The 25,076-nt window shown below is 34.8% G+C and overlaps 2 protein-coding genes across 5 annotated transcripts; one reads left to right on the top strand and one right to left on the bottom strand.

Annotated features, from left to right (window-relative positions):
* The first annotated feature begins 17,827 nt into the window (after nt 1-17,827).
* LOC133823115 (hypersensitive-induced response protein 2) lies at nt 17,828-20,997 on the top strand. 4 transcript variants are annotated; one of them, XM_062255713.1, is made up of 7 exons: nt 17,864-17,980; nt 18,051-18,076; nt 19,088-19,288; nt 19,554-19,674; nt 19,960-20,051; nt 20,134-20,230; nt 20,427-20,997. In XM_062255713.1, exons 3-7 carry the CDS (start codon nt 19,100-19,102, stop codon nt 20,780-20,782), a joined length of 855 nt encoding a protein of 284 aa, XP_062111697.1. In that variant the 5' UTR covers nt 17,864-17,980; nt 18,051-18,076; nt 19,088-19,099; the 3' UTR covers nt 20,783-20,997. The 4 variants fall into 4 exon arrangements, with proteins under 4 accessions (XP_062111695.1, XP_062111697.1, XP_062111694.1 ...); XM_062255712.1 differs by having other exon boundaries at nt 17,893-17,980; nt 18,051-18,104; XM_062255711.1 differs by lacking the exon at nt 18,051-18,076 and having other exon boundaries at nt 17,828-17,980.
* A 574-nt stretch (nt 20,998-21,571) lies between these two features.
* Nucleotides 21,572-24,173, bottom strand: LOC133823117 (mitochondrial outer membrane protein porin of 36 kDa). Its single transcript, XM_062255714.1, has 6 exons — nt 23,982-24,173; nt 23,824-23,891; nt 22,970-23,080; nt 22,725-22,811; nt 22,411-22,619; nt 21,572-22,297 (listed from the first exon to the last, which is right to left on the bottom strand). The coding sequence occupies exons 1-6, from the start codon at nt 24,028-24,030 to the stop codon at nt 21,991-21,993; spliced, it is 831 nt and encodes a 276-aa protein (XP_062111698.1). The 5' UTR covers nt 24,031-24,173; the 3' UTR covers nt 21,572-21,990.
* Between the last annotated feature and the right edge of the window lie 903 nt (nt 24,174-25,076).

Below are 25,076 nucleotides of genomic sequence, written 5' to 3'. Positions count from 1 at the left end.
TTTCTTGTTTTATATATGTTAGTTTTATTCTTGTCCCTTCTCACAAAAGAAATAGTTTCACATGGAAAAAAGAGAGTGGTATAGACACATGAAAAAAAAAGACTGATGAAAAAGGTAATAGTTTCACATACAAATTTTATTCCTCTTCTTAACTAAAGATTTGTGTTTGTCAAACATTTTGATAAGGCATTTCAGATTTTTTGGGTTATGAATTCTCATTTTAGCTCATAGATTCAAGAAACACCACACAAGAGACACTATAAGTTCATAGTTCAAAGCTTCAAGCTTTGAAGAATATATTTTTCTTCTTCTTATTCAAGCTAGTTTTATAACTTTTATGATGTCAGTCTACGTGGGCATTCTTGTTTTAAATCCATGGCTTCAAAACTAGTTCACCCAAGCTGAGCTTCGTAGCTTGAAATCTCACATGAGTCATGGCCTTGATATTCTCGTGTGATTTTTTTCTTTTAACATAATTTTAAAAGATTGATGCTCTCTCTCTATATATATATATATTTATGTTCACTAGCAAAAGGAAAGTGGTATCTTTGAGTTTGGATTACAATTCACTCGTATAGAATTGGAAGAGAATTATGTAACTCTTTTTTTTGGACTTTTCTTTGAACTTTCTTTGTTTCATGTACAAACCTTGTTGTTTCTTTTTCATAGTTTAGTTAGCAAGAGAGTAAATAAAAGGTTGTGCTTTTTATGATTCATGTTTCATATATTTCAGTTTCAGTGATTTTCTGGTCTTTGATTTTATTTTGTGATTAATTTATTTGTGTGATTTTTTTCATAGTTTCTTATCAATGTTTCATTTTCTTTCTTTCTTTTGATTAGGTTTAAGAAATTATGTGTTCTATATCCTTTCTTATGTAGTAACTTGTATGATTCTTACCTATTTGAATCTTACTTGGTAACAAATTTATGTGTTTGAAACATAAAAGATGATACTGACTGCATGATAATAATAGCTGAGATGTATTTTCAAAATTTTGCTCTAATCTCAAGTGTTTTTCTAAAGCATATATGACGTTTATAAAGTAGTTTGCTCTTTTTTGGTAATTGTCTATTATCTATATTAAGTATTTTTGTGAACTTTCTTCCTTGGCTTTCATTCATTAGAGTTGGTGTTTGAATTTTTTGGGGTTATTTCACTTTTACTTGAACAAATATACTCATTTTATCAATTATTCAATTCTTACTTCAACAAAAGCTTCAATACAAGTAAATCTAGACAAATCTAAACATGGCAGACCCTCGGACTATAGAGTGGACATTTGAAATCCTTGCTATTGCTCAGTAATAGAGAGAAAATTTTAGTCGCTATTTCATAGAATATTAGGTTGATATGCATACATATATATGGTATGTCATTAAACCAGCTTTTTTCTACTTCCTTGGTGATGTTAGGCTATCATTTGGTGAGTGACTTTATGCAAAGAGTAGCAGCAAGTCTTTTCAACTGAGTAACATTTATGGATTTAATTCATAATTAAATATTTTGATACCAAGACCAAATCTAACACCAGACGAAAGAAAACCCCAATATTAGACATTTACCAAAACATATAACAAAATAATAATAGAATAAATCAAGTGAGAATTATTTTTTGTTTTATCAAAAAGAAAGAAAGGGGGCCTAGTTCCATTACCCAAGTGTGTAAACTTTGTTGAGATCCATGATTTAGTTTCTACGCCATTAATTTTTTAATGCTTTCCACTATGAATTGTGATAAGGTATTTCTTTTGTTTCCAAATGATCAAGTAGTTGAGTCTTTAGAGACCTTGAATTTGATTGATTTACTTGTGGCTTTTCTTATTGATGCTATACATGTTTAATGGAATAGTTAAATCCTTTTGTAAGGTACTTCTTTGATCACTCTGATTACAATGTGATTGAATCCTACATTGCTTTGTTTTTTTTTTCACTATTAATGGCAACTATGAGGAATTGTATTGCATAAAGATACTCTTTAAATCTCCATAGAGTTATCTGTGTTTTTTTTCTCTTCTGTATTTTAAATTCTTTCATCTCCCTTTATGGGCTTATTTTTCTTGTTGTATTTTATCTTCTAGTTTTGTACAAGTTAAGCATTGTCAAATAACCTTTCATATTCGTATAATAAACATTCCACTAGAAACCAAAATAATTATACTACCAAATCATACGCATCAAAACCAATACAAACAATTTATTTATCTCTCCCCACTTAAATGAGTCAAATAACAACAATATCAATTTTTTTTTTATTTAAACTAATAACATACAACAATTGAGAATTGATGCATTTATATAAGTAAATATCATCACCAATAACTAAATAGAAATCATTTTCTTGTAAATGGAACCAAGCCACTTGATAAATGTAGTTTATTCTTGGAATTCGATTCTTTTTGACATTTTTTTGCAGAAATAATTCTTTTATCATTAGAATAAGCAAAAGCCCTTAAATAAGCTTTTTCTACAATTTATCTTTACTGGTTTGAGCATAAATTAGTCATCATGTGCATAACAACACATTAGAAACACTATATTGAGGAAGTTATCTTATTGTTTGTCCCTGTTTTGAATATTTCTTGCTTAATTGAGGAAGTTTTAATGTTCACCATGTTCATGACTAGAATTTTTATGTATTAACGATCTTGTCGTTACTAAGAGGTTTGATGAGTCCTTGGGACTTTTTCTTTTGCATGTTCATTTCTTTTTAAACTTAAATATAATGGACATGTTCACAATAATTAATTGATATTGGGTTTTACTTTTCTAATATTATACGAAGGCCCCCATAATTTTATGAGTATCTTTCTGTAATGCGTTAAAGCTTTTTATTTTAATAATGTCTTATGTTATAGCTTCACTGATTTTTGCTTGAATATAACTTGCTTCTTATCCTAAAGTAAAAAATCATAAACATACCCTAGGGACTTTCCATTTTCCTGTACTGTTTTCTAATTATTTATTTATTTTTTTGATCAAGAAGAAGGTTACTTCATTAATCAACTAGCAAACCAAACAATGACCAAATCAGTCAATACTTATAACCGAAACCAAAAGGGAAAAACCCTCCAACCCAAGGTAAAAGAAACAGCCAAAAAACTCAAAGCTAGAATTACATGGTTAATCTATCTAAAAACCTATGCTCTTGAACTGAGAGTTTCCTATTATTTACAATGAAAAATATATACTTCATCCTTAATTTTATATCAGTAGTTATGCTATTTGCTGACCAAGAACAACTATCAAACACACAACGATTTCGGTTCCTCCATATTCCATACACCACAGCGGCTAGCACTGAAATAATGATGTCAGCTATCACACGAGACCTCCTGTTAGAGAGCCAAACCAGCCAGCTAGGGAAGTCAATTGGCCATGCTTGAAACCCCAGCCAGCTGAAAATAGTTATGAGGACTTGCCTAGATAGATAGCAATCAAAAAACAAGTGGCCATGGGTCTCATTAACTACTCCACAGACTGGGCAAAGATGGGATTCGAGCATCACATTGAACCTGATCAAATTATCACATGTTAATAGATGAGCGTTAAGTGTTTTCCAAAGCAGAAATCTATGCTTGGGTAATGAAAGCCAGCACCAAACAGCTTTGTGATAGCCTATTTGTTGCCCGCAAAGTGAACTGTTATACAGCTTAGAAGGGTGAAACTTCCCCGCATTACCAGCAGCCTTGATCTCTTCATAGCTGTAGATATCCCTGAGGTTACAAAGTTTTCTCCAATACCAGCTAGTGTCAGGAGGAATCTGATAAGACCATAACTCAGTCCCTTTCAAGTATACTGCATTTATCCACTTAACCCACAGCAAGTCCTGCTTCTCAGTGATAGCCCAAATGTACTTAGCTAAAATTGCTTTGTTCCAAGCTAAGCCATTCTTGAATCCAAGACCACCATAAACTTTTGGGAGACAGACCTTATTCCAAGAAGCTAAATGAACTTTACTTCTGTTTCCATTTACTCCCCAAAGGAAACTTCGACATAATTTCTCAATCTCCTTGATAATACTTTGCAGAAGTGTAAATATCCCCATCCAATAGTTTCTTAGACCAAAAAGCACAGAATGAATAAGCTGAATTCTACCAGCAAAAGATAGATGCCTACTAGCCCAGTTATGAATTCGCACTCTAAATTTTTTAATAATGATGCCACAATCTTCATGCTTCCATTTTGTTGGCCTCATAGGGACCCCAAGATATTTAAGGGGAAAACTGCCTTCTGTCAGCTGCAACTCAGTAGCTAACCACTTCCTGTCCTCGACTGAAACCCCTCCAAAGTACACATGAGATTTGCTAGTATTTATTTCCAGCCCAGAAACAGAGCTAAAATCCTCAAGAGCTTTCTTCAGCACTTGAACAGAAGCCATTGTGCCTTTACAGAACAAGAGTAAGTCATCTGCAAAACAAAGATTAAGTAAATTCAAGCTTTTACACATCGTATGGTGTCTAAAAGATGAGTCAAGTGCAGCCATTTGGAGCCTCCGAGTTAGATACTCCATGATTAAAAAAAATAAAAGGGGGACAAAGGATCCCCTTGCCTAAGCCCCTTTTCACCCTTAAACTTTCCTTGAACCCTGCCATTCATAAGTAATAAGTAAGATGTGTTTGTCAGGCAGGTCATTATCCATTTGATAAATCTCTCAGGGAAACACAACGCTGATAACAGATCTCTAATAAACCACCAGTCAACTGTGTCATAGGCTCTGCTAATATCTATTTTAATAGCACACCTTGGGGAAGTAACTGATCTCCCATAGTTCTTAATAAGGTCTTGAAAAATCATTATGTTGTGAGCTATTGATCTGCCTTTCACAAAAGCACCCTGATTAGAATGAACCAAAATGGGAAGAACCTTAGCTAAGCGATAACAAATTAGCTTGGAGATACACTTATAAATGGTAGAGCAGCAAGCTATCGGCCTATAGTCACCAGCCCTTGAAGGGTTCTCACACTTGGGAACCAGAGATAAAGTGGTGTCAAGGAACTCCTCAGGGATTTTGCCATTATCAAAAAACTGACTGATAGCTCTACATATTTCATTTCCAATCTCTTGCCACATGACTTTGAAAAACCCGGAACCAAAACCATCAGGGCCTGGGGATTTTATACTAGGAATACTGAATAATGCTGCTCTAATTTCTTGATGAGAAAACGGCTTTAACAAGGAAAGTTGCTGGTCAACATTCAGTTTGGGACCTAGCTCTACATAGTGGATATTAATCTTCTTCTTAACTGAACTAGGCCTACCCATAATATTCCCGAAGTGGTTCAAAAAATGAGTAACCGCCTCAGAGAAATTATCCACCAAATTGCCCTACTCATTAATAAACGAAGCTATTCGATTTTCTGCTTTTCATTTCTTCAAGTATGCATGGAAATAGGTTGTATTCGAGTCTCCCTTCCTTAGCCAATCTATCTTACTTCTCTGAGTCAGAAAACTGTAATACATATGTTCCTGCCTGCTGTACACTTCAGCAGCTTCCTTGACATTAATTTGGAGAGTTAAATCTCTTGGGAATTGCTGAGCAAGAAGACGAGCATCCTGAAAATCTATTTTTGCCTTCTGAAATTGAGATACAATATCTCCTATTTGATCCCTATTAAACTTTTTCAACTGATGTTTCAGCCACAAAATTTTAAAGTAAAGGGCCTTTAATCCAGCCCCCTTAAAATGCTTACTCCAGCTATCAATAACCATATCTTTGAAACTTTTATGGTCTGCCCAGAAATTATAATACCTGAATAATTTGACACCCAAGAACTCCATTGTCTAAATAGATATAGTGCAAGAACAGTGATCCGAGATTGTTTCCCATTTGAACACTGCTGTGGAAGTAGGAAATAATTCCTGCCATTTCTCATTACCAAACGCATGATCAATTTTAGAGTAAATTCGAGCCTGGCCTTCTTGATTATTCGTCCAAGTAAAAAAGGAACATGTTTGATTAATCAAATCAAGATGAGAACTAGCTAACCATTGAGAAGAGTCAACTAGCTAAACTTTGGAAACAGGCTTTCCTCCGTCCCTCTCATTAATTTTAAACACTGCATTAAAGTCTCCCAACATTACCCAAGCATCAGCTGTACTCATAGGTAAGTATGCCATAAGTGCTTCCTTTCCTCCAACGTGTTACGCCCATATACAAACATAACACTAAATGGGAAATTCAAACCAGCCATTCTAACTTGATAGTGAACAAACTGACTAGTTTCTTCAACCACAGTGACCTTAACAAAGACCCTTCTCCAAATTATTAGAATTCTTCCTTCAGTAATCGAACTAGAGTAGTAATCCTAGTTCAAAAACCTATTAGCCATCATCTCAGTAACCTTTGACCCCCTCATTTTTGTTTCCAAAAGAGCACCCACTTCAACTTTATTCTTACTACAAAGATTCAAAACTTCAACCTGCTTTTTCGGACCATTCAAACCCCTTAAGTTCCAGCTCAAAACATTACAATTATCCATGAGATGAGCTAGGATCACTTAAACCTCATTTTCCTCTCTCTACCTGATCTTGCAGAACCACAAAGTAACTGGACTGAGGCTGTCCCGATTCAGCTAAGCCTAAGTTATCCCTCTACTTTCCCCTGCTTATAAACCACCTTCTTAGGAGATTGCCAAACTGTTTTAGACCCAATTTGGCCATTTTCATCTGGCGAATCCTCAGTAATAAGTTTTATCTTACCAGCAACCATTTCCTCATTAATAGCACTCTTTTTTAAAGAAGAATTCCCAACAGAAATAACAGCATCTTCCTTACCCTTTTCTCTCCCTGTCATAGCAGAAATAACAGTATCTTCCTTACCCTTGTCTCTCCCTGTCATCTCAGAACTCTTGGAAGGAGTAATCTTCAGCATCCCCTGATCTTTCTATTCCTTACGGCAATCAGCCATAGTGTGGCCATATCCCGCACAAGTTTTGTACTTCACATGTAACCATTCATATTCTACCCCTTGTTCTAATAACTGGCCATGCTCGTTCAAAAATTGTATTGTCCTAGGTGGATTATCATTAATCTCCATCTCCACCATGATCCTCGCAAACTGAACTCTAGAACGTTCACGAGTAAACTTGTCCACCATGATCGGCTTACCTAAAGTACTAACAAGAGCACTAAGGCATTTGCTTCCCCAATATTGGAGACCAAGATCTTGTAAACGGATCCAAAGTGGAACTGAACGTATCATTCGAAAAGCACTCAAATCTGAAGACCAAGGCCGAATGATCACTGGTTTCCTATCAAAGTGAAGAATTTCAGTTTTCAAAACCTGATCTCTTGTGGCATCATCATTAAATTTAACCATAGTCAGTCCCATTGTCATCCTAGCTATTTGAACAATCCCTAAGTGACCCCATACCCTTTTGATAAACCCTTCAAACACAGCCATGGGTGGATTTGCTCCAAGCACCATGCAAATTACAGCAGAACTCCAATTGGCCGACTGGCTTTTAACTTCCTCAACATCCACTTGAGCAATTTTCTTACCATCCTTAAACAACGGCTCAGTATACTCAAGCTTTTGGTCAGAAAAAGAGGGATTACCCAAATTGAGATTCTTCCAATGGCTTTGGGCTGAAGCTTGAAAATCTTCTGCATCCATGGAGTCTACCCAGCTAGACGATGACTTCCTAGCAGTTGTGTATTCACCATTCGTATTTGGAGCATCTTCCGTCAAATCCTTCTCTTCAGAAGCATGGGGAAAATCAACCTTCTGTTCGTGACCATCCATCAAAAGTTCCTCATCAACATCTCTATCCAGCGTAGTTTCTTCTTGGATTGAAGGCAGGCTCTGTGAAACCGATCGAGTAACAGGCTTCCTTGCTGATTTCTTCCTCTTCGCCATGGAAGAGAGGGAAACGAGCCAAATGAGCCTATTCTCTAATTATTTATTTACAATGAATATAATTTTGGAATTTTTATAATGGAATTTCCTGAATTTGCATCTGTTTGTCTTTTCTCTTATAGTACCTTGTGTATTTAATTCTAGTTCCTATACAATATTATTTGGTTCAGTAGTATATTTTCTTGGCTATGCAACCTGTAAAGTCAAAATCTTTCATAGATGCATTCTAAGATTTTGTGATAGGTTGCAGTTTCCACTACAAAGGCTTATATAGAATTTCTTTCTGATGGATTTGTGTCTCAACTTGTTATTAAACTACATAACATATTGATTTGGATATAAATAATTGTCAAAAGTTCTTGATCCATGCAGCTGGAATATGGTCACTTGCTCTCCTGATGGTTTGGTCATTAGTCTGTAAGTAAATTCATGGCGAAAAACACCAAATTTGAGCTTATATCGGAAAAATTTGAGCTTATATGTCACACACAAATTTGAGACTTGAAACTTTAAGATTTTTTCTAAGTAGTTGGGAATGGTTTTTGGTGCTACAGAGGAACTCCAAGCCAGAACTTATCAGGCATCCTTTCTGCAAGCATAGGAAACTTAACAAATCTCCGGAGTGTGTAAGTGGAAAAACCAGTGTTGTCATTCTCATTTTGTTTGTCTTCATAATTTGTTTGTTGCTGACCCTTTATTTATTTGTTTATTATTATTATTTCTCTGTCTGCATACTATTACAGAGCAATAATATAACAAGTCCTATCCCCTCTAAGATTGGGAGGCTCCAAGGTTGCCTGCGAAGACCTTCAAGTAAGTCATTTTCTATATTGTAATTGTTGTTGTTGTTATTAAGATAGATTATTTGAGAGATTATCATTAAATAACATGTTACAACTGCTCTAATTTGCTTCTTTATGCCACTTTTGAAGATGCTCAAACTGCTAGGAGACCCAAAAACCATAAAATTGCTTTAGCCTTTGCTTCAAGCTTGGGCTGCATTTGTCTACTAATTCTTGGGTTTGGTTTCCTTCTTTGGTGGAGGTACAGACACAACCAGCAAATTTTCTTTGACGTCAACGGTTAGTAAACCTAACTCACTTTTTAAGCAATATCATTAAAAAAGAAACAGAAGAAGAAGAGATTAACAGTTGTAGGCTTTAAAAAATTTCAGAGCAACATCATGAGGAGGTTTGCCTTGGAAACCCGAGGAGATTTCAATTTAGAGAGCTTCAGATGGCAACAAACAACTTCAGCAGCAAGTACTTGGTTGGAAAAGGTGGTTTTGGAAATGTATACAAAGGTTGTCTTAGAGATGGTACAGTAGTAGCAGTTGAAAGGCTTAAAGATGGTAATGCCATTGGTGGTGAGATTCAATTCCAAACTGAAGTTGAGATGATCAGCCTGGCAGTTCACATGAACCTTCTTCATCTTTACGGGTTTTGTATGACGGCCTCTGAGAGGCTCTTAGTTTACCCTTATATGTCAAACAGCAGTGTTGCCTCCTGCCTCAAAGGTAAGTTGGCCTGTGATGTTCTATTTTTTTGATCAAATTTATCTTATGATATTTTGCCAAAGCACTACTTTTGAGAAATATAGGTTTTCATCACTAGTATCTTATTGGAAATAGATATTTCTACTTTGGTATCTAAGCTCATAATTTGTAATCATTCTATCATTTTTATCAAGTAGACATCTCTATTGAAATGCCATTGATTGCCAAACCACTACATATTGGCAACTTTAAGTCTTGGAATCTTTTCATATTCTCTATGAAATTAGGCACTCATGATAATTATCCTGCAATCAAGGGAAACCATCCATGAAAATTGTTGATTCATTTTTGTTAGTAGTTCTATTTGTTCTATTTTACAGTTCACTATCAGGTATGAGTTTGAGTATTAATCATTTAATTTCTTATGTAGTTGAGCAAGCTGATGTCACAATGGAAACAAGAGCATAATGAATCGACTTTTTTATGTACTCTTTTAGTTTACTATTAAATTTAAGTTGAAGCATTAATTATTTAAATTTTGTTGTAGCTAAGCATATGGACTCACAACAAAGACAAGTGCACAAAGGATGATGAATTGACGGATGGAGCAAGTTTCACACATGATTTACTTTTGTGTATCGTGTAATGTTCCTGTTTTTCATTTTTGAAGTAAAAAATGTTCAAGATTATAAAACTTTATTATGTTATGCTTTCAAACTTAAGTTAGAACTAAGATCTCATGAAGTAGACACATTCATGGTTTGAATTAGTTATTATTTAATGTAATACTTATGGTTTATCAATCTATTGTGAATTACATTTTATGATTAATTTTGATTTTGTTTTTTTATCAAAATACAATAATGAAAATCTTTTAAATAAAAAAAAATCTTATAAGTATACTTATCAAAATAAAATTTAAAATATATTATCCACACTAAAGTAACAAAATTTTATTACTAGACTTTTAATATGTTATGATTTAGAAACATATTATAAGCATAACAAATTGTTATGATTTATATAATATAACAAACTAAAAACGCTATCAAAATAATCAAATGTAACAGTGGAAAAGTGTTATGCAAAAAATATAAGATTAAACATCAAATTTATAACCAAATACTCTAACTAAATGTTATTATTTGAATATTATAGCAACTAAAAATGTGTTATTGAATAGTTTAAGATAACATCGAACATAACATCTGAATACTGTTATAGAAAAGACAGGACTTTTAATAATAGGGGCTATGTTAGCGTTTTTAGAAGCGTTATCAATACTCCCGGATAGCAATTTTTAAGTGTTATGAATATTGTTTTTTCTTGTAGTGTCTCTTTAATTTCGCCAGCCAAGAGCATAATGGCTCTTCTCCAATTTTCCTTCCCCCATTATCTTAATTCCCTCATAATAGCCTAATAAAATAAAAGGGTAAGTTTCCTATTTCCTAGTATTTTCTCTTATTTTTTATTAAATTGCTTTTATCTCTAATTGGTATGGAATAAAGATGACAACATCTTTTCCATTTTAACCAATATTTATCACACAAAATAGGTAAAGAAAATCCTCCTTTCCCATTTACTCTACACGTCCAAGCCTATCATTTCCCCTTTTCTTTTATTTTTTTATAAATAATTAAATCTAATAAAAGGAAACCACAAGTGTGTAGAAAATTCTACACTTGTGCACCATGCAACCATGCACTTGCACACACTTAATAACTAAGGTGCATCACTACCTACCATGCACCTTAGTGCATACAACCAAAGCTCAAATACTCACATTTTTAAATAAAATAAATAAATAACATTTAACATTTAAAATCACAAAATTCAACCAAACAATTTTAACAATTAATTTAAACAAACAAACAATTAAATAAAATAATTCACAACACTTAACAATTAATTAAAATAAAACACAAAAATTTAATAACTAAAAAAAAAAAAAATTGGTGCACTACAATATACCCTCCTTAAAAGAAATTTCGTCACGAAATTCTTTCTTACCAAATAATTCAGGGTATCTTTCTTTCATGTCTTCCTCCAATTCCCATGTTGCATCTCGTTATGTACTATTCTTCCACAGGACCTTAACTAGCGGAATCCTTTTGGATCTCAGTTCCTTGATTCCCTTTTCAATAACGCGCTCATGTTGTTCATCAGAACTCAGGTCATGCTTTAGTTGTAATGGCTCGTAACTCAAAACATGAGAGGGGTTTGACACATACTTACACAACATCGAGATGTGAAAGACATTATGTGTTTCAGCTAATGCTGAGGGCAGTGCCAAATGGTAAGCAACTTGCCCGACTATGTCCAAAATCTCAAATGGACCTATATATATAGGGCTTAACTTCCCTTTCTTTCCAAAGCGCATAACATCTTTCATCGGTGAGACTTTCAAGAAAACAAACTTGCCCACTGAAAACTCGATGTCCCTTCTCTTAAGGTCAGTGTGGCTCTTTTGCCTACTCTGCGTGGTAAGCATCCTTTGGCGAATCTTCTCGATCGCCTCACTGGCTTCCCTAACTGCCTCAGGGCCTAAAAGTTGTTTCTCCCCAACTTCATCCCAGTGCAAAGGAGATCTACACTTACACCCATAAAGCATCTCATAGGGAGCCATCCCAATAGTAGATTGGTAACTATTATTATAAGAGAGCTCCATTAGTGGTAAGTATCGATTCCAAGACTATGAAAAGTCCAAAGCACAACACCTCAACATATCCTTTAAAATCTGTATAGTCCTCTCAAAATCCCCATCGGTCTGAGGATGAAACGAGGTGCTAAACTTTAGTCTTGATCCCATAGCTCTCTGTAGCCCTTTCCAAAAGTTCGATGTGAAAACTGACCCATGATCAGAAATTATCGACTTTGGCACCCCATGAAGTCTCACGATCTCACTAACATACAAATCAACATATTGATCCGCTGAGTATGTGGTCTTGACTGGCAAAAAAATGGGCAGACTTAGTGAGTCTATCTATTATTACCCACACAGAGTCATGCTGCTTAGTGGTTCTGGGTAACCCTACCACAAAATCCATTACTATATCCTCCGACTTCCATTCAGCAGTGTAGAGCGGTTAAAGCAACCCCACTGGCCTTTGATGTTCTGCCTTGACTTGTTGGCATGTCAAACATCTAGCAACAAACTCAGCAATATCCATCTTCATTCCATGCCACCAATATAACGCCTTAAGGTCTTGGTACATTTTTGTGGACCCTGGGTGTAAGGAATAATGTGTTGTGTGCGCTTCTTTCATAATACCTTCCTTAATCTTAGCATTGTCCGGCACACAAATTCTATCCTTATATCTCAGCAATCAACCATTAGATATTGTGAAATCACTGGTACCACCTTCTTGTACCAAAGCCCCTTGTTTCACTAAGGCTTCATCCATTTTCTGTCCTTCTTGAATTTGTTCTAGTGGGGAGGATTGCAATGTGAGGTTCGCTAAACTTCCTGTAACAATTTCGATGCCGGCATTTATGATCTCTTTTTGAAGAGGCATCTCTATTGTATGTAGTGCTGAGACATTCCCATGTCCCCGCCTACTCAAGGCATCTGCAACCACATTAGCCTTGCCTGGGTGGTATGAAATTTCACAATCGTAGTCTTTCACTAATTCCAACCACCTTCGCTGCCTCATATTCAGTTCCTTTTGAGTGAAGAAGTATTTCATACTTTTGTGGTCGGTGTATATCTCACACTTGTCTCCTTACAGGTGATGTCTCCATATCTTTAGTGCGAACACTACTACTGCCAATTCAAGGTCATGAGTGGGATACCGTTGCTCATAATCCTTGAGTTGTCTGGAAGCATAAGCTACCACCTTCCCATCTTGCATCAACACGCATCCCAAGCCATTCTTTGATGCATCACAATACACCACAAATTTCTCGCCCTCAGTGGGAGCACAAAGGATCGGCGTAGAAATCAACTTATCCTTCATGGTCTAGAAGCTCTCTTCACATTTTTCAGTCCATGCAAACTTCTGATGTTTGCGGGTTAAGTTGGTCAATAGGGTGGCAATCTTCGAGAAACCCTCGACAAACTTCCTATAGTAACCTGCTAATCCTAAGAAGCTTCAAACTTCTGAGGCATTCTTTGGCTGGGGCCAGTCTCTAATGGCATCGATCTTTGATGGGTCTACTGCTATCCCATTCTTGGACTATATGCCCTAGGAAAGTTACCTGCTCCAGCCGAAACTCACATTTAGAGAACTTGGCGTACAACTGATGTTCTTGCAATCTGTTCAGAGTCAACCTCAAATGCTCCTCATTTTCCACCTTGGTCTTCGAGTAAATAAGGATATCATCTATGAACACTACCACAAACTTGTCTAAGAAATCCTCAAACACCATGTTAATCATGTCCATAAATGTTGTTGGGGCGTTCGTAAGTCCAAAAGACATCACTAAGAATTCATAGTGCCCATAGCGAGTTATGAAAGACGTTTTCAGAATGTCTCCCTCTTTCACTTTCAATTGATGGTACCCAGATCGCAGATCAATCTTCAAGAATATTGCTGCCCCTTGCAGTTGATCAAAAGGGTCGTCTATCCTAGGCAAATGATATTTATTCTTAATGGTGACCTTATTGAGTTATCGGTAATCAATGCACATCCTCATACTCACGTCCTTCTTTTTCACAAATAGGACTGGTGCTCCCCACGATGAATGGCTAGATCTTATGAACCCTTTGTCCAACAACTCCTGTAGCTGGCTCTTAAGTTCCTTTAACTCTGCCGGCGCCATTCGATAGGGTGCTTTAGAGATCAGTGTTGTTTCTGGTGCAAGCTCGATTACAAACTCGATTTCTCTGTCCGGGGGTAATCTAGATAATTCCTCGGGAAACACCTCCGGGAACTCACAAACAATATGTACATTTTCTGACTTTAGTTTTGACTCCTTGGACTTATCCACCACACTAGCCAGGAACACCGAACAACCATGTTGCATCATATTTCGTGCTTCCAGTGCAAATATTATGGGTGTCCGAAAACCATTTCTTGTTATGGGTTTCGAAAAACCCCTAGGGTGCCCAAAGTTATTGTGCTCTTGTGTTCTTGAACACAATCAAGGAAGGTAATAGAAATTTTACCCTATCTCTTGTTGTTTGGGTGATTGTAATCTCTTGGGTCATGTTTGGGTTTTGTTTCAAAAATATGATTATAACCTATGGAAATCTAAGTGCTTGGTCATTTTGATGAGATGGATTATGTTTTGGTTTTGGTTGAATTTTTCTAAGATTTCTTGAAGGGGGCATATGCGAATGGTAGTGATGGTTTTATTCCTTATGAAGAGTATATGGTTTGTTATTAAGACCCATGGGAATGTTTGGGAGATTATGTGTTTGATGAGATTTATGTGAAGGTTGGATTTTATGTTTATGTTGCAATGATCATTTTTTTTAAAAACTATTGATTTATGTAAAGGCATGCAAGAATGATGATTGATACATGCTAGGTTTCATGTGAATACAAAGGAGGATTTTGGCATTTTATGTTTATGCTCATATTGGTTTCGGTCTAGGGAGATTCTTGATGCATGTTGGCCATCTTATTTTATGTCACGTACACTCATTAGAAATATGCTAGGTTATTTAGTTAGTTGGGAATTTGTCTCAAGTCTCTTATAAATGATGATACATAAAAGTTTTGGTTTGAGTAATTATTTAAGAGCATGATGTAAAAACGAATTTCATAATGATTTATGCTTGCTGATTTTATGAATAATTGGTGAATAAGTTTGGTGAAATAATGATGTGCATGCATAAGTGATGTCTCTAATGCTGTGTTGATTTTATTAGAATAAAATGGTGTTTTATTTCACACTTAAAATGATATTTTTGCACAAATAATTACCTACAGATTTTTTATATTTTTGAGAAAAATATGAGTTTTTTTTTTTTTTTAAAATGGTGATTTAAGGATATATTTGGTTACTGGAATTTTAGACAAAAAATGTAAAAGTTGTGTTTTAAATAAAATGATTTTGTGTGTATGTTGTAATAAATCAATACCCTATCCCATGAAATTATTTGAAGTGGTGTTTTTAATATAACTATGAGTGTCCATTTCAATTATAAAAAATGGTGAATTTAATTTACTTGTGAATTTTCAAGTGAATCAAATAGTGGCTGAATGTTTATTAAAATATTTTAAAATAATTATTGGATTATCACTTATGAATTTATTCTAATTAAAATTTAGTCTTAAAAATAATACAAGTAAAAATGTATTCTTCGACATCTAAAAATTATACTTTTCTCACATTAAATTTGTAAATTTGTTAATTGGATTATAATGTTATTTTATAAATAAACATGTTAAATTATGAGTATTTTTCATAATTTTTAGTCTTGTTTATTTTATGGAATTTAAAAGTAAGTAATGGAGTTATTATATTTTAAATGATTAAATAAATTATTTTATGAAATAAAATAATGTCTTGAGAGATTTAATCAACCTAGTAATTTAAAAAGGACAAACAATGGAAATCAAAGCATGTTACTTATTCGTTATTTTCAAAACGATAGAAATAAGCAGGTAGGAATTATCGTTTTTAACGCCGCTTTTTAACAACATTCCCACGTATGCATGTCGCATGCAATTTCACTTTTACGTTAAAAAATATTCCTATTATGCAACCATATAATTTTTATAAAGAGACCATGCATGTAATAAAGGTAGAATGTGCATTATTCTTTTATGACCGTATGTGTAAATATGCCTTGTTTAGATGTTGTGAGTAGTTTTCACCATGTCTGCATGACCCATGCACACATTGGTTATATGAGTGGGCAAAATAGAGTGGGAATTAATTGGTTAAGAGTTGGGGAGTTTTGGGATGGTTTAAGGTGAGGTTTTGAGCTTTAGAATGGTGAAAAATCTGGGTTCGAAGGGGAGGGTCGCGGCTCTGTTCTAGAGCGCTGCGGCCCTAGCATGCAAGGAAGCCAAGGGGGCTCGGCCAAGGGGGCGCGTCGCGGCACCCAAGGCAAGGGTCGCGGCGCGTGTGTGGTTCAGTGAGGGAATAGGCTCTGTCTTGAGGAAGGGCCGCAGCTAGGCTTTGGGGGCCGCAGCCCTTGGTTGTACACTTGGGATTTTGAGGGTTTTAGGCATGGGAGAGTGGTCTTGGGTGCTCGGGTTTGGTTTCACCACCGTGCTTGGTGGAATTAGGAGTCCCGGGAGTTAGTTTTGTAATTGGGAACCTATATTTGATTATTTATGAAACCCTATGCTTTGGTTGTGGCTAGGTGATAAAAGCTTAGGCTCGGGAACGAATCGTGCTTGAGGGGCGTTGCTCGTAATTCGATAACCGTACAGACTAAAGGTAAGAAAACTGCACCTGGTTGAATATATCTGACGGGACTAAGGGCTCCCTATTGTAGATGCTTGAAAAGATGATATTATGCCATGCAAGCCATTTAGTGAACCAGCGGCCTAAGGGTGCCAAGGGTCTCACTAGCGCACAAGGCGCGGCTCGGACACTGGTATCCGAGGACAGCTTAATATGCACTGAGCTTGGTTTAAGCGGGCCAGAGTCAGTGGGTTAAACAGAGGGTGCGGCCTAAGTCGTCGGCCCTGAGCAATATGTGAAATGAATTGTATATGCTGATTATCTGTTGTGGAATATTTGATGAGTATACATGCCTACTGAGCTATTTGTCTGTTGTTGTTGTTTGAGTTATCTGTGATGTTTTCTTGCTGGGCCTTGGCTCACGGGTGCTACGTGGTGCAGGTAAAGGCAATGGCAAGTTAGATCAGCCCTGACTGGAGAGCTCAGCGAGCAGAATGTACATAGCCAGGTGCTCGGCCGCCACGGTTGAGATCTAGGCAAGGACTTGGAACCTGAAGACTGTCTGTTTTGGCCTTAGTATGGCTAGTGGTTTCTTATGTATTTTGGGAGTCTGTAAACTTTCTTTAACTTCGCTTTGTATGGGATCCCATGTTACTACAGTTAATATATGCTAAATGAGTCTTTTGAGACCAAAACCTTTTAAACCCTAGCTCTTACATGTTTAGCGACACGATTTCAAATTAATGACTTGATTAGCGAGTCTTGCACCTTTATAAGTACACAGTGTATCAGTCTTGGCTATCCAGAGCGTTACACTTATAATATTTAATATTATATTAAATATATAATATATAATATCATGATGTTACTTCCAAATTAAAAAATTAGAACAAACATAAACTTAAATAAAAGTAGATAAATTATTTATTAAAATAGAATATTTATTTCAAAATTTATATAATGTTAATATAAATTTAATAAAAATAATTAATAAATTTTATAAATAAAATTAAATAAAGATGGATATTGCACGTTAATTGTATCTCGTACGTGAAATTCGTACGTGAAATGTAAAAAAAATATTACGAGTATCCCTCACCATACCACACTTTGTTATGTCGTCATCCCAAACCCAATCGCAATATCGCATCTTGCTGTGAATTTAGAAATAGTAATAATTGATTTTTTTTTTATTCTACGAGGCTCCTTTTTGTTTTTGTGGCAGCTTTTATATTTCTCAACGTTGTTTTCTTATTTCTTATTATTCCAAAAACGGAAACGATATGAAATTTGATTTCTTTTGATAGACGAATATACACGGGTGAGCCCCTCTCTCACTCATTTTTTAGTTTCTTTCAACTTACACCTTACATGCTCTTCCTCCTCCACAGGTGAGACACGATTACAATTCCAACCGGTTCTTCTCCTTTCTCTCCAAATTTTCTGTAATTCTTTTGCAATTTCTATATATTAATGGAAGAATTACGGTACTCGTAGATAATTTTGGAGATTTTAGGCGAACTCTCAAAATAAGTTCCCATTTTTAGGGTTTTGAATTTCGATCCCTCTAGCGTCTGTTTCTTTCGTAAATTTCTAATTGGTTTTGGGAGATAAGTAATGATCAAGATTCAAATTAATTGGTTCTTGTCCTAAAACTTCTGCGATAACCTTTGTAATTTTGTTTATTGCTAACTGGAACCGTGAACTAGCTTTTGCCTTGATATGAGACCATCAAATACCTGTATTTAATTATTAATTGGTCTTAGCTGTCACCATCGTTGATTATCACTTATTTAACAATTATATTTTTGTTTCTCAGGCCTTAGGAAGAAATAAAGTATTAGGTTGAGTGTAGTATACGCAATAAACAGTAGCCACTAAATTATTAACATTTTCATATTATTCTAGTCACACTGTTCCATTGTTTTTTGGAGAAAGTCTATTTGTCGATCATGATTTCTGCCGTTTATTTCTTCTGCTTTACATATTCCTTGACATTTTATCTTGTTAATCGTGATTATTTTTACAAAGAAATTGAGGTGGCCGATAAACTAATTTTTGGACAGAAAAATAAAAATAAAAAGGGTATTGTTTTATAAATTCTATAACAGCTGTTGGTGTTCTTTTTTTTTTCTTTCTTTTTAAAAAAAATATATATAATTTATAATATTAACCAATTGTACATGATTTCTTAAACTTAACTATGGCTACTGATTTTATATTTAATTTCAAAGGTAAATTTGACTTTGGTTCACATTGGTTAATCTGGTGAATCGTGGCAATGTAGTGGCATGTTGCTTGTTGAAAAGTTTGGTTTAATAACAGTCCTTTAATAAGGACTGCTTGTAGCTCTTACGTATGTCTTCAGACTCTTCTAGTACTTCAATTAAAGTGTTACTGATCTTTACAGTTGTTTGTATCATTTTAGGTGAAAGACAAAATGGGACAAGCCTTAGGCTGTGTTCAAGTGGACCAGTCTAATGTAGCTATTAAAGAAACTTTTGGGAAGTATGATGATATACTTGAACCAGGATGTCATTGTGTGCCCTGGTTTATGGGAAGCCGCTTGGCTGGGCAACTATCGCTTCGTGTTCAGCAGCTGGATGTCCGTTGCGAAACAAAGACAAAGGTTGGGTTGCTTATAATTCTTCATGCCCTATATGTGTAATTATTACTATTAGCTTCATATTGCTCAACTAAAAATTAAGCAGCAACACCATATTTGTGAAAGCAACAGAGTAGGGGGCGATTTGAAAGCTTCTTTATTGTTGACTACTAACATTTAACAATTTAGCAGCATCAAAACAATTGGATAGACTGACAAGGATGTATTTTGCAACTTATATGTTTCAGTTACAAATATTTGGCTCATATTGATCCATGGTATTCTTCAGGATAATGTCTTTGTCACTGTTGTTGCTTCAATTCAATACCGTGCTTTAGCAGAGAAGGCTTCTGATGCTTTCTATAAGCTCAGCAATACCAGAGCACAGATCCAATCTTATGTTTTTGATGGTAAAGAGTACAAACTGAAGCTTGTTCATGTAGTAAATTTCAGATTACCAGTTTTTGTACACACTTCTAATTCCAATTCTTTAATAGATACGTAATTCATACTTGCACACGTCCTCAAAAAGAAAATAAAAGGATATGCAGTTTAAATAGGACTTTTTAGTTTGATGCCTTGTTCTATAATTTAAGAACTTTGTGTATTTTGCACCATTCTAAGTTCAAACCTGCTGTTTGGTCTTAGAGAAACTGATTTGAGGTGGCAGCAATATGATTCCCTTTGATTTTCAGTTATCAGGGCAAGTGTTCCAAAGTTAGACCTGGATTCAACTTTTGAGCAGAAGAATGATATAGCAAAAGCAGTGGAAGAGGAACTTGAAAAGGTCAAAACTATCATTTTTGTTCTGTATAACTTAGTTCCACTGGATACCCCTCATTTCATGTGATCGGTTCTCAATATTCTAGGCCATGTCGCATTATGGATTTGAGATAGTCCAGACGCTTATTGTTGATATTGAACCGGATGAGCGTGTGAAGAGAGCAATGAATGAGATTAATGCAGGTTTAAAACTCTTTCTGATATAATGATTGGCATAGCAATAGCCAGATTCCATAATTTTCAATTTCTATTATGTCTTTTGCTTTTTCCCATACAATGCCATCTGGAAGCTGAAGCTTAATAAACAGGAATCATACATCTGTTCAATGTGTTTTAATCACAACTACAAAGTTTTTGACATAAGTCTCTTGATCAATAGCTTCTAGAATGAGGGTGGCTACTAACGAAAAAGCTGAAGGAGAGAAGATTCTGCAGATTAAGCGAGCTGAAGGAGATGCAGAGTCCAAATATCTGGCAGGGCTTGGCATAGCTCGGCAGCGCCAAGCAATTGTTGATGGGTTGAGGGACAGTGTGCTAGCCTTCTCTACAAACGTACCTGGGACATCAGCAAAGGATGTCATGGACATGGTTCTAGTGACCCAGTATTTCGACACAATGAAAGAGATTGGTGCATCCTCAAAGGCCAATTCAGTTTTCATTCCTCATGGACCAGGTGTTGTGAGAGACGTTGCCTCACAGATTAGGGATGGTTTTATTCAGGCAAATGTCGATTAGGAGTGATGTAGGGATAAGTACATAACCATAGTTGGTTTTTGGATGGACATATAGACATCGTAAGATTGTTTTAGCGTGTGTAATCTTTTATATGTGGTTCAAATTTAAGTTGATGCATTGTGCGAATAAATAAACCTGGAGGGATAGGTATCCACCCTCGTAGATTGTTATTGAAAGATAATATCGATATAAAACATATTGATTTTTTTTCCTTACTCCTACTTTTCTTGCCAACACTTTACCCCTCTAATCTACAAAGCATTGAAACGTTTCGTATCAAATACTTGTTCTCAATACCGTATATAACCGACGCCGATATCAAGTTTGGAATATGGCGAAACCAAAAACTTATTCCCAACAAGAGTTTAGGACCCGTTTGGCTGCCTGGATTGGACTGAACAATTGTTCAAAATAGTGTATATACTAGTTAGTCCTCCAAAATAATCCTACTTACGCGGGATTTTGTTTTAATCTTTTTTTCAATTTTATTTTTATATATTTTTTAAATTAAAAATGAATTTAAATAGAAGAATTAAAAAATTATTTATCAATTTCTTATAAAAAATTGTTCATTAAAATGAATGAAAATGTACATTTTTGAATTGTTTTCTCATGGCGAAGCATTAAAATAATATTAATTAAACAATAGATATCAAATTGGTTCTAAGACAAACGTACTAAAATTGTATATTTAAATTAAATAATTAATTTAATGTCATTTAATATAAATATATTTTTTATTATTTAAATATCTTTATTTTATCATCTTTAATTATTTATTAGATAAAAATGTGATAAATTATTTTATTATGGATTTAGTCCTATACTACGTTGCACTAAACACAATATACATAATTCGGTCCAATCCCAATCCCAATCCCAATCCAAATCCAATAGTCAGCCCAATCCTATTTAGCCAAACAGACCCCTAGCTCGGTATAGAATACGATGAAGCCACCATCTTAACCAGACTATTTGCTTAGTTTCCCGCCAATTGTGACAATAATGTAAAAATATTAAAAAACAATGGGAAATTGACATTGGTTTGTGCCAATTATTTTACAACCCATAACCACCAAGATATAAAGAAACCAATAAGCATAACCGCCGAAAGTTCATCTGAAAAGTTACGATGCCATTCCACCTTTCCCCTTATTCCTGTCCTTGAAGCTGAAAAAAAAAAACCAACCTTCCAAATGGCAATAGTTTCAAGGCTTGAGTACCAAGGCTAGACCAACCTTTGCACTCTTTTCTATTGCCCTGGTATCCACTTCTCCTGAGATGGTGAAGAGAGACTTTGGGCGCCACTCATGCTGAATAAGAGCACTTGCCTTTCCATAATTGTTCACTCGAGCTTTCACATTGGTCAAGGGATCAAGTGCGTGTTGTGTGCCAATAGTGAGTGTGTTTTCATTGCTTGAGAAGCTATGGGAAAACTCCGCACCAACGTTAGTGTTGGTCAGGGGGCTTACAGTGTGGTAGTACGATGCAGTAAGTGTGTCACCTTTATCATTTCTGCATAAATCAACAAAATACACAACTTGGAATAAATATTTACCTAAAATTACATTGACAGCAGCATTTCTAACAAAAGATTAAGCAAGTAATAGAAAAGAAAAGCAACTCACAACGTCAGGGAAGCAATGAGATCAGAGTGAGTGAAATTCAATCCCGTATTGAATTTGGTGAAGTTCCCAGATGCAGTATCAAATGACAAATCTGTTCCAACAGCCAAAGAATTGTTTCCAATCACACCAGAAAAGTTGACACTAGGATTTGCGGTCAATCCAATGCTAGTGCTGATTCCAGCATACTCATGCTGATATTGGAGCTCCACCTATCACAATCACAATCATGAAATGGTTATGGAAACCGAAAAGATCTGCCCATGAATAAGCAGATATGTTCACATAAACTTGAAAACAAAAATATTGCTCCTCACCTTGCCAGATCTCTGATCAGGAGCAATGAAGCTAAAGATTGTCTTAAGTCCAGGTGCTGGTTCATCAACAGTGATGGTTGTGATCAGCTATATATTCACGCTCCAATATTAGTCAATAGACCAGCAACAGAAAATAAAATAAAAAACCTTATGATTTATCTAGATAATAATTAATGTAACTCAACAAACAAAATTCCATTAGAAATATTAACAAAAAAGTGTACATGTAGTTTTTCTAAACTTACATTAGAGTTGGTGTCAACTTTTATGTCAGTCGTGATATTCTTGTTCTTCAACTGAGTGCTCAAATCTGCCAAAAATAGCTCTCCTTTCTTAACTCCAGTTGAAGTGATTGCCTGTGACAAGTAATGAATTTACATATTATAACATATCATAACAATCCAAAATTAAGACTAATAAGTAATAACAGACCATCCAAAATTAATGCTTTTGCAATTTCATATCAAAAGCAAGAAAAAACAAACAAAGCCAGAAGAGGTAATAATAGAGCAGGAAGATAAGAACAGACATTGCATAACTATTGTTTGCATCAGTACATACATATTATAGAAACACTTAAAACTCATGAAACTAGTATTGCAGTAGTTTAACTTACGATGGTTAATTTTCACAGAAACATAATTAAATATAAAGCCAAAATTGGTTCAATTGTTCAACTTGTTTCGTATATCAGCAAATTAAACAGTCCAGAAACACGGTTTCACAAACATACACGTTCAGTATCCAATTACTCTAAAAATCAATTTACTAGTAACAATTAACAAATCAACTAATCTTTCCTTTTAAGTTTCTCAAAAGATGTAAGCTAAAGCCTATCCCAACATCTTAAAGTTCACTATGGACCATAAAAGAGTATATAAGAATATTTCACAAGAAAACGTAGTCAACTCTAAATAATTAGTCACATATCGATATTCAATTGTTCTTCCTCCACATTCTAAACCTCCATTTAAACACATTTATGCATAACAAAAAAAAATAATGGATATGCAATAATAATCACAAAAAATCAATAACAAAACAAGAAAATGGAAATTAAATAGAAAGAATTTAAAAAAAAACATTCTAGAAAACTTACAACTCCGGTAGAAGTGTATGTAGTGACAGTGAACTTATGATCAGCCTGATAATCCTTGTACAGAAGATCTACGCAACATAATAGATTTCACAAACAGATAATAAGACCCTGAATATACATACATACGTTTAGATATAACAAAAATCAGAAAGACTGACCTCTGGCTTTCTTGCCAATATCGGTATAGAGACCCGGTCCTTTCACCATGTTTTTTTCTCGAGAAAATTCCAAGGACAATAGAGGGAGAAGGGAGATAGTGTGGAGGGACTAGTTGTATTGTACTGTTTCAAATTAGGGGAAGAAAAAGAGAGAATTGGAGTGTAGGAAGACGAAACCCTAGGTTTCGGTCTACGGTGCGTTGTTGGATGTGGACCGTTGGATTTTATATTGGGAAAGATTCGCATCGCTGGCCGTTGATCTGAGAATGATAGGGGTTTTGGGAGCTGATGAATTTTATGACCTCGAGAATCGGGACAAATTAGGTTCGGCATATTCGCCTCTTGGTCTTGTTCTGCGATGTGTTTGGTTTATAAAAATTAAAATGGGACTTTTATGAAACGACCAATGTAGGGAAATTTATTATACATGAAATTATTCCGAATTTATTTATATTAATAAGTTATTCTAAATAATTACAATATATATTATTATCATAATACAAAATTAAAATTTATAACTATTTATATGCCTAAACTAATTTTTGTCAAACACTGATGTTGACAAAAACACTATAGTCGTTACCATAATATATATATATCGAAGTAACACCTATATTTTATTCACTAGAAAACAAATGATGAAGTTCAATATGGCTCTCTCACAAGTTAAAATGGTAAATTTACTACTCCAAAAAGCAAACAAGTGCTTTTTGAAAAAAAAAAAGTGAACAAGCCATAACAAATGCTAAATGATCAACAAATAATGACAAACACATCAAAATTATTATTATTGTTGTCAATACAAGCCATATTATCTAAGATATTTACATAGAATTGTAATCGAAATTGGAATTGGAATGAATGGAAATAGAATTGATCGGAATCGGAATTGGAATGAATGAAAAGGGAATTGTAATTGGAATTGGAACAAATCAATAGGAGAAATGAACGAGAATACTATATATTAGAATCAGAATCAATATTTTGTTAAGTTATTTGCTAAATCTAATTGGAAAGAGAATTATAATCATTTTATATTGTTTACATAATCATGAAATAGAATCGAAATACTAAGATCGTTTAAATTGCCCTTTT

The sequence above is a fragment of the Humulus lupulus genome, chromosome 3 (genome assembly GCF_963169125.1).
Source record: "Humulus lupulus chromosome 3, drHumLupu1.1, whole genome shotgun sequence".
Classification (NCBI taxonomy): Eukaryota; Viridiplantae; Streptophyta; class Magnoliopsida; order Rosales; family Cannabaceae; genus Humulus; species Humulus lupulus.
Note: the sequence above shows the minus strand (reverse complement) of the source record. Positions and strands in the feature narration are given on the sequence as shown.

Bases quoted from the DNA above. Each gene is read 5' to 3' on its own strand.
- LOC133823117 (XM_062255714.1), bottom strand. From the start codon at position 24,030: ATGGTGAAAGGACCGGGTCTCTATACCGATATTGGCAAGAAAGCCAGA. The intron at 23,081-23,823 runs GTAAGTTTTCTA...TACTTGTCACAG, and splicing joins CATACACTTCTACCGGAGTT to GCAATCACTTCAACTGGAGT. The intron at 22,298-22,410 runs GTGAGTTGCTTT...TGATTTATGCAG, and splicing joins CTCATTGCTTCCCTGACGTT to AAATGATAAAGGTGACACAC.
- LOC133823115 (XM_062255711.1), top strand. From the start codon at position 19,100: ATGGGACAAGCCTTAGGCTGTGTTCAAGTGGACCAGTCTAATGTAGCT. The intron at 20,052-20,133 runs GTCAAAACTATC...TCAATATTCTAG, and splicing joins TGGAAGAGGAACTTGAAAAG to GCCATGTCGCATTATGGATT. The intron at 20,231-20,426 runs GTTTAAAACTCT...CTTGATCAATAG, and splicing joins AATGAATGAGATTAATGCAG to CTTCTAGAATGAGGGTGGCT.